A 13,194-nucleotide genomic window follows, 5' to 3' on the forward strand; every position below is an offset into this window, starting at 1 on the left:
AGAAGGACCTTCATCATTAGCAGACATTTCGAAATCAATACAAATGTCTCCACCAGAAAACCAAGGGGAAAGAGAACATGCCAAACCAGGATATGTGCGTCAAAAAAAAAAAAACACATGTACAGAACTCAAGCCCTGGGAGAACCAGAGTGCAGCAGGATTTCCAGGTGTTTTTAAACCAGCTTGAGGCTTTTAAAAGTGCAAACCTGACCCAGTGAAGCAGTGGACCTGCCTCGGGGACTAGAGTCGCATCTCCCTGCCCGAAAAACCATCTCAGGAAAGTCAGTAAAATAACACATCTGCCTTTGGCCTGAATCTGTCACCAACTCAGAATGCAGCTTCATTACCTAGAAATTCTTTTCATGTTTCACAAGAGATTCAACCATTTTATTATTAGTTTGCACTGCAACTACATGAAAAAACCCGACCAGGACGGATGCAGATTTAAGGAGCAGAGCTGGTAGACTGAGCAGTTCCTGTGATCATCCCCCGGGCTGCATCCTCGCTGCAGTGGTGCTCAAAGCAGAACACCCCCACCAGCTGCTGAGCTGCTCTGTGCTCCTAGAGATGAAATTTTACATGAAGAAATTGCAATTTAAAAACTTTAGCACCCCAGCCATGGTGGATGGGTGACGGCGAACGGAAAATCAGACGGCCGTTTTTCTCAGTAAAGACTTTTAAATAACATTTAATTTACAAACGGGTAGGATCTGCGATTCTGAGTCTATTAGGTTCTAAATTGCTGGCCTCTGCGCTCGGCTGCCTCTGCAGGAGGAATAGGGTTATAATTTGCTCCTTATGAGAGTGTCTTGGCAGCTGCAGTGCAAAATTAAGCTCTCGATGAGAAAGTGCCGCTTCTGGCACAGCAGAGACCGAAAACACAAGATTTAGCTTCCAGGCAATTTTCAAAAGAAATGCATTTGGGGTGGGGGAAAAAAAAAAGAGACGGGGATCAGCAGTCTTCAGAGACGCATTGATTTTTTCCTGATATTCTCAAATATAGCAAAGGGAGAAGTGAGAAAAGGAAAACGTGTCATGTTTATCTTCTAACCGGGAGCAAGGAAGTAAGGGGGAAAAGCAAAGACTTCAGAATTAAGACTAGATTCCAAAAAAGCTCATGCACAATTAAAACCATTTAACTGCAAAAGGGTTTGTTATTCTACGTGGAGCAAAGCTGACGCATCTGGTCAAAACTGGCTCCAAATCAGCTGCCTTTCTCTTCTCCTCCACGTCTGCCCCTGCTGCACAGTTTGTGAGATGATGTTTTCACATGTCTACAGTGCCATAGTAACTGGAACTGACAAGGGCGCAAGGAGTACTTATTTCCTAGAGTTCCGGTGGTACACAAGAGGTTTACATTTAAGAAAGGCACTAAGAGGAAGAAATCAGAATCATAGATTTCTGAATGTCACCTGTATTACTGGTATGAAGTCATAGCAATTCAGTTAGATTAATATGCTCTGTCACCCAACTATCCACTGTAGTTGTGCTGCTGACTGGCTGGTAACCGGGCAACTGCCTCTACAGTAATGCGGGTACCACTCTCACTTATCATCTTACAAGAGTGTAGTCAAGGTATTTTACACTTGAAGAAAGGGAAAGGAAGGTTCTTTTACTTTACTTTTTTAGGCGCTCTCTTGAATGAATTAGGTGCTAATGAATGAATTTTGAGAAAGAGCTCTATGGAGCACATTTATAAATTAAGACATTCATAAGCATGTTAGTCAGCTGGTTTCCTGCAGTAACTAGAAGTGAGCATTTCAATTTTGAAAAGCCTCAAACGCTATGTATTTTGTGTTGCTGAAAATGACATCGGTTCATGCCATTTGTGAATGGATGACAGTTTGCACTTAATGTATTTTTAAAAAGGCAATCTAATTGTGGATGCACACCCTTTTTTCTGCTTCTGGAACGCATAAATTCCATCTTCTACAGCACGTTTAAAATCAGATCAGATCACTTTATTGGCCATATACAATTTCTTGCATTAGGAATTTGTCTTTTCGCAGACCCCAGCTTGCTCTCCATGAGACACAGACAGGGAGAGAAGCTGGGGGTCAGAGCGCAGGCTCAGCCATTTATACAGCCCCCCTGGAGCAGCTGGGGTGAAGGGCCTTGCTCAGGGGCCCAATGGAGTAGGATTCCTCTGCCGGCCGCAGGATACGAAGCGGTAACCTTCCAGCCACAGGCGCAGATCCTGAGCCACAGAGCCACCGCTCCGCCCAAAATGTGGCAGAAAATATCCAAAGGGAGACTTCAGAATTGGCTAAAGCAATAAGAAGCAGATGGCATTAAGGATCCACAGCTCCTTGATGAGACTCTTAATGCCATCTGTTTGGCACACTCCTCCCAGTCAGGCAGGAGGTGCATTAGAATACACTTCCAATCCACCGAGCTTCAGCGCTGAAGAAGCCACTGAGGGCACAGCGTGTGCGCCGCACCACTGCCCCCGGCCGACTGAAGAGTCCCGCCGCCGAGCCACGTCCCTGCCCCCACTGCGCTCGCTGGCGGGACCCGACACGCTGTGAGGGCCACGGGGCTATACTCCAGCGCAACCCCAGAGGCTTCTCTCCCTCCGATTTTAAAAAGGGGGCAAAGTGTAAACGTCATCTGCGACTGTGGCTCAATTTAAACAGAATTAGAAATGGAACTTCTCAACCAATAAAACTCTTCAAAAGTAACGATTGCTCCTGGTACTACACGGTAGGGTTTACACACAGTAAACCCCTGGAGAAGTCTGAAGAGGGCAGCCAATGTGGTCACACACATCTCGTGTGTGATCAAATCTAGTGTCTCCATATCACTATAAACAGGAGAAAGCATTTTTCCCTTCTTGTCCTGCTAAATACACTCACTACAATATTGAAGTTGTCCCAATGACATTAGAACAAATTCCATCCTGAAAGAAGAAAACAAAATAGTACACGTTGAATGTCTCAGTAAATAGCTGGGCTCTAATTGGGCTCAATAAGGTTCTACGTAAACCAGTAAACTGCTGATTAGCCCTAAACCTGCCTTAAATAGCCTTAAAAAGCTGCATATTAAAAAAACAATGGCAGTCCTTCCGAATGTCATGTCATGAAAGGCATGTCTCCTGAAGAGCTTGCCCTCAGTGCATTATGGGAAGGTAGGAGGCCTATCCTGTCGGGTGACAACACCTCAAGGCTACAACCCTGCAGGTGCTAATGGCCACAGATGACACCCAGTGGGTCACAAGACACCATTAACACCCTTTCCTCTGGACTGTCACTGGGCACCGAAAGAAAAATCAATTAAAATCACACCGTGCCTTTCCTCACAGTCCTGAGCTGGCTAACCTCTCCTTCGGATAACGTGAGCTGCCAGAAGCGATGCGCCACAGCTGTCTACTGATGCTTCAAGATGATAACAGGACAATTCGCCACCAGACAGACGCGCATCTATCCGATTTTTGGGGTCACTGCTCTTGTTACTCACCTTAACAGAAAAGAAAAGGCTGAAGTTACTCTTGGCTGAAGGATCTGGGACCATTAGGTGCTGAACTGATCCCAAAGAGCAGGTCTGTCAGAGCAGCCAGAGAAACATTTGCTGGGATAGAAATAAATGAAGAAATAAAAGCACAAAAACCCATGACAGGGCAAGAGACGGAAAAGGGAACGAGCCATTGTCCTGAAAAGCGTTCCGACAGCCCTGCCAAACCCCTGCGGCTACCCGAGCCATCACCAGCAATTCGCTTCATTTCTGCCAGCCGAAGAAAGCGGCGCTCCAAGACTGTGGGAGCCAGTCTTCTCCCCAGCTGACGCGTCCAAGAGAAAAACCAAGCGGGATGGAGCAGGTCCAGCGATCGGGCCGCTGCCACCCCACCCCAGCAGGTGAACGATCGCTGCCCCAGCCCCGTCGCTGGACAAGACCCAGCTGGAGTTACATTCAACAGCCTGTGGGCCCCACTGCACCGCATCCCTTAAGCATCCGGCATTCCGCCCGGAGAGAACCAATGGCTGTTCCCAAGAGAACTCGGGGAGAGAGTGGGATCCGGGCTATCCGCGGCACGTGTGAGATATCACGGAAAGCGATTTAGACCACCAAGATTTTAGTGCAAGAGAACTCAGGCATCCTTTATTCCCACGGGTATTAAGCAGCTTAAAGGGATCCCAATTACACAGGGCCAGTCATTAAATTTCAGCAACAAAATAAATTAATTGACAGTATTGCAAAGTTGGACTCATTCTGAATTAAGCACAAAATTGTGAACTTTGTGGAAGTACTGCACCGCCACCACTGTTGAAAACCCCTGGTCATGTTTTACACGGGCAAGAGAGGGAGTTGGACGAGAACCGTGACGCGATGCAGCCCTTCCTGCTCACTAGTCACCGTCACGGCTAACGCAATGCGCTGCACGAGAGAATCTAGCACAGGTGGTGCAGCGGACATCACACTGCAGAAATGTCCCAACGTGATCTGCGTGCGGAGTTAACAAGGAGTAACGGTCAGCAAAGCCGCGTCGAAGTTGAGAGCAATATTTCTGTTGGATCAAAAGGGATGTATTCACAAGCCTGCTTGTTTGCAATGTCATAGGGCCACTTCACCTCACCAGAAGCTTTGCTGCATTGTTCTGAATCGCAGAACATGGCACTGCACATACCTGGAAATTGAATCTATTTTGTGATGTTAACTGGAGGTTTTACAACTTACTGGGCACATTTTACTCTCCTTGTGGTGTGAAATGCACTCAATGCGGATTCTTTCTAACCTTTAAATCTAAAAAGTGCCCTTTTCATTTGGACAACTGTATATTTCACACTCACTGCTACGCCAATATCTTTGTTTTATTTTTCTAGATTACGAAGGGGGCTGCAAACTTGTTTTTCTCATCTTATGCTTGTATTTGGTGTTGTGTTAAATGTATTGTGCATTGTGTTGTGTCTTTGACCTGCCTGCAAAGTTCCCATTACATTAACAGAAGTAAATAAGTAGAGTTGGGGTGGTGCAAGCATAAAAATGGAATATGCTTGACAAAAATATAGTATACACAGAATAGAGACAGCTGAAGAAGGCTCCACAGCCGAAATGTTGGGTCGCATTTCTTTTCCGTTCAGCAAGGAACGGACCTTTACTTGCTCCTTTGCCAAAATAAAATAAGCGGATTGCGAAAGGATGAATGAAAGAAACCATGTTTTCAGCTCTTGGATCCTCTTCTCAGCTGCCTGTGCACACTGACTCAGCCCCCCTCCTGATAACACCCGGGCTGTTGTGTTAGCGTGTTGCGGTGGGCAACTAACTGACCGATCTGAGCAGCATGAGGAAAACGAGGAATGCTCTGCCCCCCCCACTAGCCGCCCCGCTCCAGGACGCTCATCTTGAACCATCGGGAACCTCCGCCACCCCACCGGCGACAAATCGGGCGGAGACTTGGCGCAGGGCCTCCGCTGGAATCCAGTGGCCAGCTGACGGACGGGCGCCAGGCCAAGCAAGCAAGCCTGGACACGCCCCGAGTCGGCACAGCCCCCTTTTACAGGCTGGGGTTCGACGAGGGGGTTCATGAAATGAAGGCGCCCTGAATGGAAACCCTCCAGAAAAAGGCCGGAGTCTCGAGACCAGAGGCCCCGGTCGGCATCAGTCATCGCCTCTTACCCACCTCGCTGGGACACAGTGTAGCCCAACACGAGCGGGCAGACGGCGTCAAGCAGCGTGCTTTGAGCAGATCTTGAAGGCAGATGTTTTTCAAAGGCAATTAGGGAAAAAACGAGCTCGGGGGGGGTGAGTCAATATCGGATCTGCGGCAAAGCTTTTCTTCTGCTCACAGAAAGCCCATTCGCTCTTCACAAACAAATACGGAGCTGAATAATACAATGACGCATCACTTTGGCAAATTCTGTTTAAACAGAGGGGAGAAAGAAAGATCCACAGGTGGCTTTCTGGATAAGCATAGAGACCTTCAACCACAGCGGGATTCGGGGAGTGTTTTCAGACGGGCCGTGCATCGATTCGCGCTGACCTGGGGAGCACACGCGTCTGACCAGAAGGTCACTTGAGTGATGTGCTTCACTTCGGTCCATGACCTGCTGTATAAATGGGTGTCCAGCTTGCCACTGCAAATGACAGACTCCTGTAAATCTCCAGGACTACGATGTTGGCACTCTTTCAGAATCTGTCCTATACTCTTTGATGTACAGCTGCAATGATCAGAGTCCCAACAGTACAAGGATAAGCTGGTGCACCAACCCGATGTGTCGCACAACAAGCACATTAAAAAAAAGGGCTAAATTTTTGATTAAATGGTACAGCTAAACAAAAGAGAAAGAATAAAAAAAATCAATCTGCTAAAGCACTCTCACTTCTGTCTAACTGTTCCTTGGAATACAGCCCAGGCTAGATCTTTAAATTAAAACAGGGGGGCCACATTCCCTTAAAAAAACACATTTAGAAGCAACGTGAACAGCCTTCATTTTAATTTCATCACACTGCCGGCGTGCACAGAATACTAAGCAGCACTTTCTCTCCAACTCAATAACATCACTTGCATCTGTTCTACATGTGACAGCAGGGATGTGATGAAAGTATTAGTCGAAGCTAATGAAGAAGCAGCGCTGAATGACTATATGGCACATGAGCTTTTCTTCACTGCACACTCACTAGACCCTCAGTCTAATTCAAAGTCTCCTCTTGGAGGCGGATGTCAAGTTAGGGTGGGGGGTTTGAGGAGCAGGAGACCGACGTCCATCACTTTCCCCAGCTGGAGCACAATCGCAGGACATCAACCTATCGAAAAGTGGTTTAAAACCTGGAACATGCAGATCAATCCCCTGTTTTGCTTCTCCTGAGCGCAAACTCAACTGATCTGTTTCAGTTTCTCTTGAATAGAGCCCACATACTCCATGAGCACAGCGCCGCACGCTCGGGGAGAGAGCCCGCACGCTCGGCGAGGAGAGAGCCCGCACACTCGGGGAGGAGAGAGCCCGCACACTCGGGGAGCACAGCTCCGCACACTCGGGGAGGAGAGAGCCCGCACACTCGGGGAGGAGAGAGCCCGCACACTCGGGGAGGAGAGAGCCCGCACACTCGGGGAGCACAGCTCCGCACACTCGGGGAGCACAGCTCCGCACACTCGGGGAGGAGAGAGCCCGCACACTCGGGGAGGAGAGAGCCCGCACACTCGGGGAGGAGAGAGCCCGCACACTCGGGGAGGAGAGAGCCCGCACACTCGGGGAGGAGAGAGCCCGCACACTCGGGGAGCACAGCTCTGCACACTCGGGGAGGAGAGAGCCCGCACACTCGGGGAGCACAGCTCCGCACACTCGGGGAGGAGAGAGCCCGCACACTCGGGGAGGAGAGAGCCCGCACACTCGGGGAGCACAGCTCCGCACGCTCGGCGAGGAGAGAGCCCGCACACTCGGGGAGCACGGCTCCGCACGCTCGGGGAGCACGGCTCCGCACGCTCGGGGAGGAGAGAGCCCGCACGCTCGGGGAGGAGAGAGCCCGCACGCTCGGGGCGAGAGTACCTCTGCACGCCCTTGGGGATGCCAGCCTTCTTGGTGAGCCTCTCGCTGCAGCAGTCCACCAGCCTCTTCAGGATGTACAGGCACTCGCGGAAGGTGGAGAAGAAGGGGTAGTGGCTGAGGACGCACAGGGAGGTCAGGGTGCTGTTGCGGCTCCTCTGGGCCGGCTTGGCGCAGCGCTTGCCCCGCGGGGACCTGTTGACGTCCGGGGTGGACTCGGCGCTGGGCGGCTGGAGGGAGGAGCCGCTCTCGGAGCTCTCGCTGCCCGCCTCGTCCGGGGCGGCGGGGGCGGCAGGGGCGGGGGGCGCCTTGGCCTTCTCCCCCCGCCCGCGGTGGCCCTCGGGCCGGTCGGGCTTGCCCGGGCGCTTCTGGAAGGAGCGGTAGAAGTTGACGCAGATGCCGTAGCGCACCACGCCGGTGTCCTTGTCGGTGAGCGTGAAGACGAAGGAGGTGTCGTCCCGCAGGCTCATGCGCCTCTGGCGCGCGCTCAGGCAGCCCTCCGGCTGGCAGAAGAACACCACGTCCGGGGGCAGAGGGAAGTCGGCGTGGTCCTCCAGGGGGTAGCGCCGCAGCAGCTCCGGGGTCTGGGCCACGCTGTCGCTGCTCGGCTGCCTGCAGGGGGGGGGGGGACGCCCGGTCAGGGTTAAGACACTTGAAGGAATCGGCAATCCATGAGGGATAAACAGGAGTTACATCTTTCAACCCAATCAGATGGAACAAGGACGATTCCTAAAGCAGCTGTCTCTAAACCTGGTCCCAGTCAGCCTCAATCCAGCGAGTCCTGGGGTCTCTAAACCCAGTCCAGGACAGCCCCAGTCCAGCGGTCTCTAAACCCGGTCCAGGACAGCCCCAGTTCAGGGGTCTCTAAACCCGGCCCAGGACAGCTCCAGTCCAGGGGTCTCTAAACCCGGTCCAGGACAGCCCCAGTCCAGGGGTCTCTAAACCTGGCCCAGGACAGCTCCAGTCCAGGGGTCTCTAAACCTGGCCCAGGACAGGTATACTGCAGTATACTGTTACTCACCTGGCTCCGACCACCACCAGGTAGTCCAGTAGGCGAGGGCAGGGTTTCCTTTTCTCCATTTTTAAATCAGTCCCCCTTTAAGCCATCGCAGCCCTGATGGAGGAACAGATCACTGGCCAACGTCGTACCGATTCCCGGGGAGAACCTCAGGCGTGCGGAGCGGGGCGCAGCGGGCCGAGGGGAAGCATCGCGCAGGTGCGCTGGGCAGGGCAGGAGCAGCCCAAAAACACAAGTGTCCAGATCTGAAACACAAAGACACCGCACACAAAATCAGCCCAACACAATACACGACAGCAACGTGATCAGCGTGGTCCAGCTCTGTAAAAAACCTTTCTAGAAAATAAAGTGGGCCTACGATAAATGACAAAAGCAGAAAAGTTCAAGTTTCTCAATGGACAAAATACCAGATCTTTTACACTATAATACCTTTCACTACCAGTAAAAGAAATATGAGGTTTTATCATAATGCTGAAATATATAGCATTCATTTAATCCCACTCTTTGCATGTCATTCTTCTTGAATTAAAAAAAAGTTCCAAACAGAAGTGCATACATTACATACAGTGCCTTACAAAAGTATTCACACCCTTTGGACTTTTTCACATTGTCGCCGTTTTCACAGGTGGACTCCCAACAAGACATTCTGTGACGTGGAGAAGAGAGCTGGTTACTTCAGAGGGCATTTAGGTGTGTGTCAAAGCAAAGGGGTGAATACCTATGCATTCAATTCTTTTCTGTTTTTTATTTTTAATTTTGTAAAATGTCTGGATTTTCCCCCCCCCCAACTTTGACATCATTGAGTACTATGTGTTGATGAGCGGCAGAACGTCTTATCTCACAACATCATGGCTCCATGCTGTAACGCAATAAAATGAGAAGGGGAGGTGGGGGGGGGGTGAGGTGAAAAGTTTTGCAAGGCACTGCATCATTCAGGCTGCTCTGTCATGCATTGAAAAGCACTACGAATGTTTTAAGGTTAATAGTGCTGTATACACACTGAGCAGCTCCCTGAAATTCCAGGCTAAGGGCCTGGAGATGTCCGGAGAGGAGAGAGCGGAGTGGTGGCGCTGTGGCTCAGGACCTGTGCCTGTGGCTGGAAGGTTGCCGGATTGAATCCCACAGCCGGCAGAGGAATCCTACTCCGTTGGACCCCTGAGCAAGGCCCTTAACTCCAGCTGCTCCAGGGGCGCTGTATAAATGGCTGACTCTGCGCTCTGACCCCCAGCTTCTCTCCCTGTCTGTGTGTCTCATGGAGAGCAAGCTGGGGTCTGCGAAAAGACAAATTCCTCATACAAGAAATTGTATATGGCCAATAAAGCGATCTTGTCTTGTCAAATAACATGCTCTTCTGCGAAAATGGGTTTTCTGAACCTCATCATCCTACAGCCACAGCAACCTGCACATAATTGCCCGAAGCTCTGCAGGAAGCACCTCCACTCACAGAGTTTGGCAGTTCTGTTCATTATCACCACCCTGAGACTGCGAGACTGGCCATGCAATCCTGCCTATGTATTAACTGGGCTGCCAGACTGCCAGCTGCACAAAGCACAGATCAATGCGAACGTGCCTCAAAGTGTCCAGGGATAATGCAGTTACAGTCCAATAATGAACACAGGGGACAATGATTCAGACTGTGCTTATCATAGGAACCTGGAAAAACCATTACTGTGACCTGGAGGAAAAAGTATAAAATAAACTCAACCTGAAGGCTGGAGCTCAATAACCAATATTTGGTAACTTGGGGGGCTCCTCCATGCCAAATACAACACCAGGGAAAAAGGTCCCCGTCTGTGTGTGTGTATTGCCAAGGACTGGTGTCCTGAGCTGTGTGCGGTCTCAGCTCGCACCCTGTGTTTCCAGGACAGGATTTGGGTTCAGGCCACCTGAACCAGGAGCAAGTGGCTTTCTGATGGTGAATGGATCTTTTCCTGAGTTTATTAAGCTGCCACTGCAGGGATCTAATGCAGGTTTCGTCTGGACAGCAGGGACGTCAGCAGGAATCGGATCTTCAGTCCATTTTGTACAATTTTACATTCCGACTCGTCCGTTTACCACATGAAAACCTGCAGCATAATAAATGCACCTAGAGACTGAGGACTCGGCCCTCTGGAGGTGAAATAGAATGGAAACCCGCTCTAGGTGAGTTTCAAAGTACTTGCTTAACTGGTGGTCTGCTGATGGACTCTGGGTTCCCTGAAATTCCAGGCTAAGGGCTCGTAGATGTCCAGCAGAGATCAAGGAGTGAAGAACTGGTTTTGGCTTTGGAGTTGCGACTTCAAAATTCTTCAAAATGCAACTTGGATAATCACTTTTCATCTGCACAAAAAAAAAATGACTGAGATGCTTGGAAGTACAGTTAACCACCAGAACCTTGCAGAGCAAATTTGTAGCTTTTGCTACAGCGGAAGGTTTTTTTTTGTCAGTGCATACCACTGGTGACTAGTTCAGACTGGTTGGAGTACTTTAACAAGAGAAAAACAGAAGTTTTTTTTTATCAATGGATAGAGCACAGGCATCAGCCTTACCAAGATCACATTGTCTCCCGTGACAATCTGTGGAAACGGGCCACGGGACAAGCACTCTTAAAATTCCTGTGCAAAACCCAGGTGATTCCTCTCCTGCGGGAGTCCTGGGAGAGCCCAGGTGCAAGAGAGCTGCAGCCTGTGAGCCTCTTGCTCCTCAGACTTCATTGGCATGACAGCGGTTTTACAGGAGCACCGCACAAGGAGCGCTCAGAGCCCAGTGGGGGCAGAACGAGCACCGGGCACACACCCCGCGCAGACCCGCGCAGAGAGAAACAGCCCCAGCCAGCCGGCCGTGATCCAGTTCATCGTCGTTCTAGAACTGCGTCCAGGAGCTGTTATTTCACCGCTTGCAGTCGAACACACGTCCAATGTTGTCGCGTAGGCATGATCTAATCACATGCCTGCCTCCTGAGAACAAGAGCCCCCTGTTGGTTCTCCACGAGGCCGGTGTCCTTGCGCATCCACGCTAGGAATACCACGAGGCCTGACCATTGCTAGAATCTCTGCTCCAGGCCTGAGCACGTGACATCACCTCTTACAGTACACAGCCTCTGAAGCTCTTCATATACAGCACAGGTAAAAAAAAACTCCCGATTTCCCGATTTGCTATTGCAGTTCCTCTGGGTTTCCTTTGAAGGGCCTCTCTCAAGGGTATGGAAGCACTGTCCCCACCTGGGATTCTAACGCACAGCCTTCCAGTTCAGAGTCCCAGACTCTGACCACTGCCTCCCACTGCTGCTCATACGGTCTCAGACGCCCGACGCCTTGGCGGCGACGGTTCTCAGGCCGAACCAGCAAGTCACGAGTGGCTCTAGTGCAAACAAAAGGTGTTTGGGGAGTCGAGGCGGCAGAGCTCTAGCTTACTGCCAGATTTCGAGTTTGACCTTCACGGCCTCCTTTTCCCCTGGAACACAGATAAACACCCCCCCCGCCCACCCAGAGAAGAACGTAAAACACTAAGGGACACAATCCACACACCCCAGCCCTCTGAGACGACAGCTCCCTGCTTCAGCTTTCTGTTCAGAGGCTGAAACCCCACGGAGAGGGAGTGTGTGTGTGTGTGTGTAGACAAACAAAATCGAGCTCCATCAAAAGGAATACAGAAGGACAACTGGGAGCCAGAGGCTACAAATCCACACGAAAGAAGTCTGCTTCCAACATTTTTATCTTCCTGCAGGAACATCAGTTTCGGTCTAGAACCGAATTAATTTTATCAATAAAAATTAACAGCCACCGAATCGCCATTGAGAGATTTTAAAGATCTTAAATGACTTACCAGTGTAAATAATTACATTAGTTGGGCGCGTTAATATATCATCAAAAATAAAAGGCGCATTACTGTACAGCATGAAATAACACACCAGCAAATAGTTTTCTTCGAAAAATCATTAAAGTTCAGCAAAGAGCCCGTTAAAGCGCTGCTCTACACAAGACACTCAAGAGTTGGGTTCTCAGGAAGTATCGTGTTCTCTCATGAGAAACCGAAAGGGAAAATGTGGGAACTTCAAAGAGTTCTGTACAATCCATGCTTGACAGCCCAGACGACGGTGCGGTTTGTTTTCCGAGGGGTGTAAAAGATGCTGAGGACTGCCCGGCGGATGGTTTCACAGTGAGAATGGAGCGAGTGGAAGAGAGTCTCAGCTGAGACGCAGTTGCGACGAGCACACAAGCCTGGTACCCGCAGCCTGGTGGCTGAGAGCCTTGCGGGTCGAGAGGATTTACGTGCGCAGAGCCCTGCAGGATATGAACTGTTTGCTCGAGAGGGAGGACTTCCGCAAGTGAAAGAGAGATCAAATAAATCCACCAGCAGAGGAACACAAGGCATTCGGTAAACAGTGGGACTGTTTCAACAGCTTCTGCAGAAGGATAAGTCTAAGTATTGCAAAAGTTACCGTATACTGCCTTAAACACGAGCATGATGTACTTCAAAGGATGAATTAAAGGCCTACACAGCATGGTGCCAAAACTGTAAACCTTAACCATCACCTCATTATGATGATGTTATTTTGACTGTTGAATATCTACAGCTGAAAGAGTGAAACTGCACTCAACAGCTGTCCTCTTAGGCTTCAAGTCCTTTCATCTGTTTTAATCCTTAAAACCCAAGCTTCAGAACATCACAAGGCAAAAAAACCTCTGCTGGATTCATGCTCAGAAGGCAACTGGAGGATTG

General features: G+C 50.1%; 1 protein-coding gene across 28 annotated transcripts in view; it reads right to left on the reverse strand.

The window, feature by feature from the left end:
* The window catches only part of madd (MAP-kinase activating death domain), an 82,077-nt gene that overhangs the window by 52,174 nt on the left and 16,709 nt on the right, over positions 1-13,194 (reverse strand). For 27 of the 28 annotated variants that reach the window (XM_088612108.1, XM_088612115.1, XM_088612093.1 and 24 more), the window contains exons 2-3: positions 8,497-8,738; positions 7,479-8,087 (exon numbers count right to left, since the gene is read on the reverse strand). In XM_088612108.1, the coding sequence (XP_088468234.1) occupies positions 7,479-8,087; positions 8,497-8,555 (668 nt within the window). In that variant the 5' untranslated portion in view covers positions 8,556-8,738. Of the gene's footprint in view, positions 1-7,478; positions 8,088-8,496; positions 8,739-12,297; positions 12,746-13,194 lie in introns of those variants that run through there. The other variant, XM_088612089.1, reaches the window with a different exon arrangement.

Source organism: Lepisosteus platostomus, chromosome 18, assembly GCF_059453375.1.
Source record: "Lepisosteus platostomus isolate fLepPlt1 chromosome 18, fLepPlt1.hap1, whole genome shotgun sequence".
Taxonomy (NCBI): domain Eukaryota; kingdom Metazoa; phylum Chordata; class Actinopteri; order Semionotiformes; family Lepisosteidae; genus Lepisosteus; species Lepisosteus platostomus.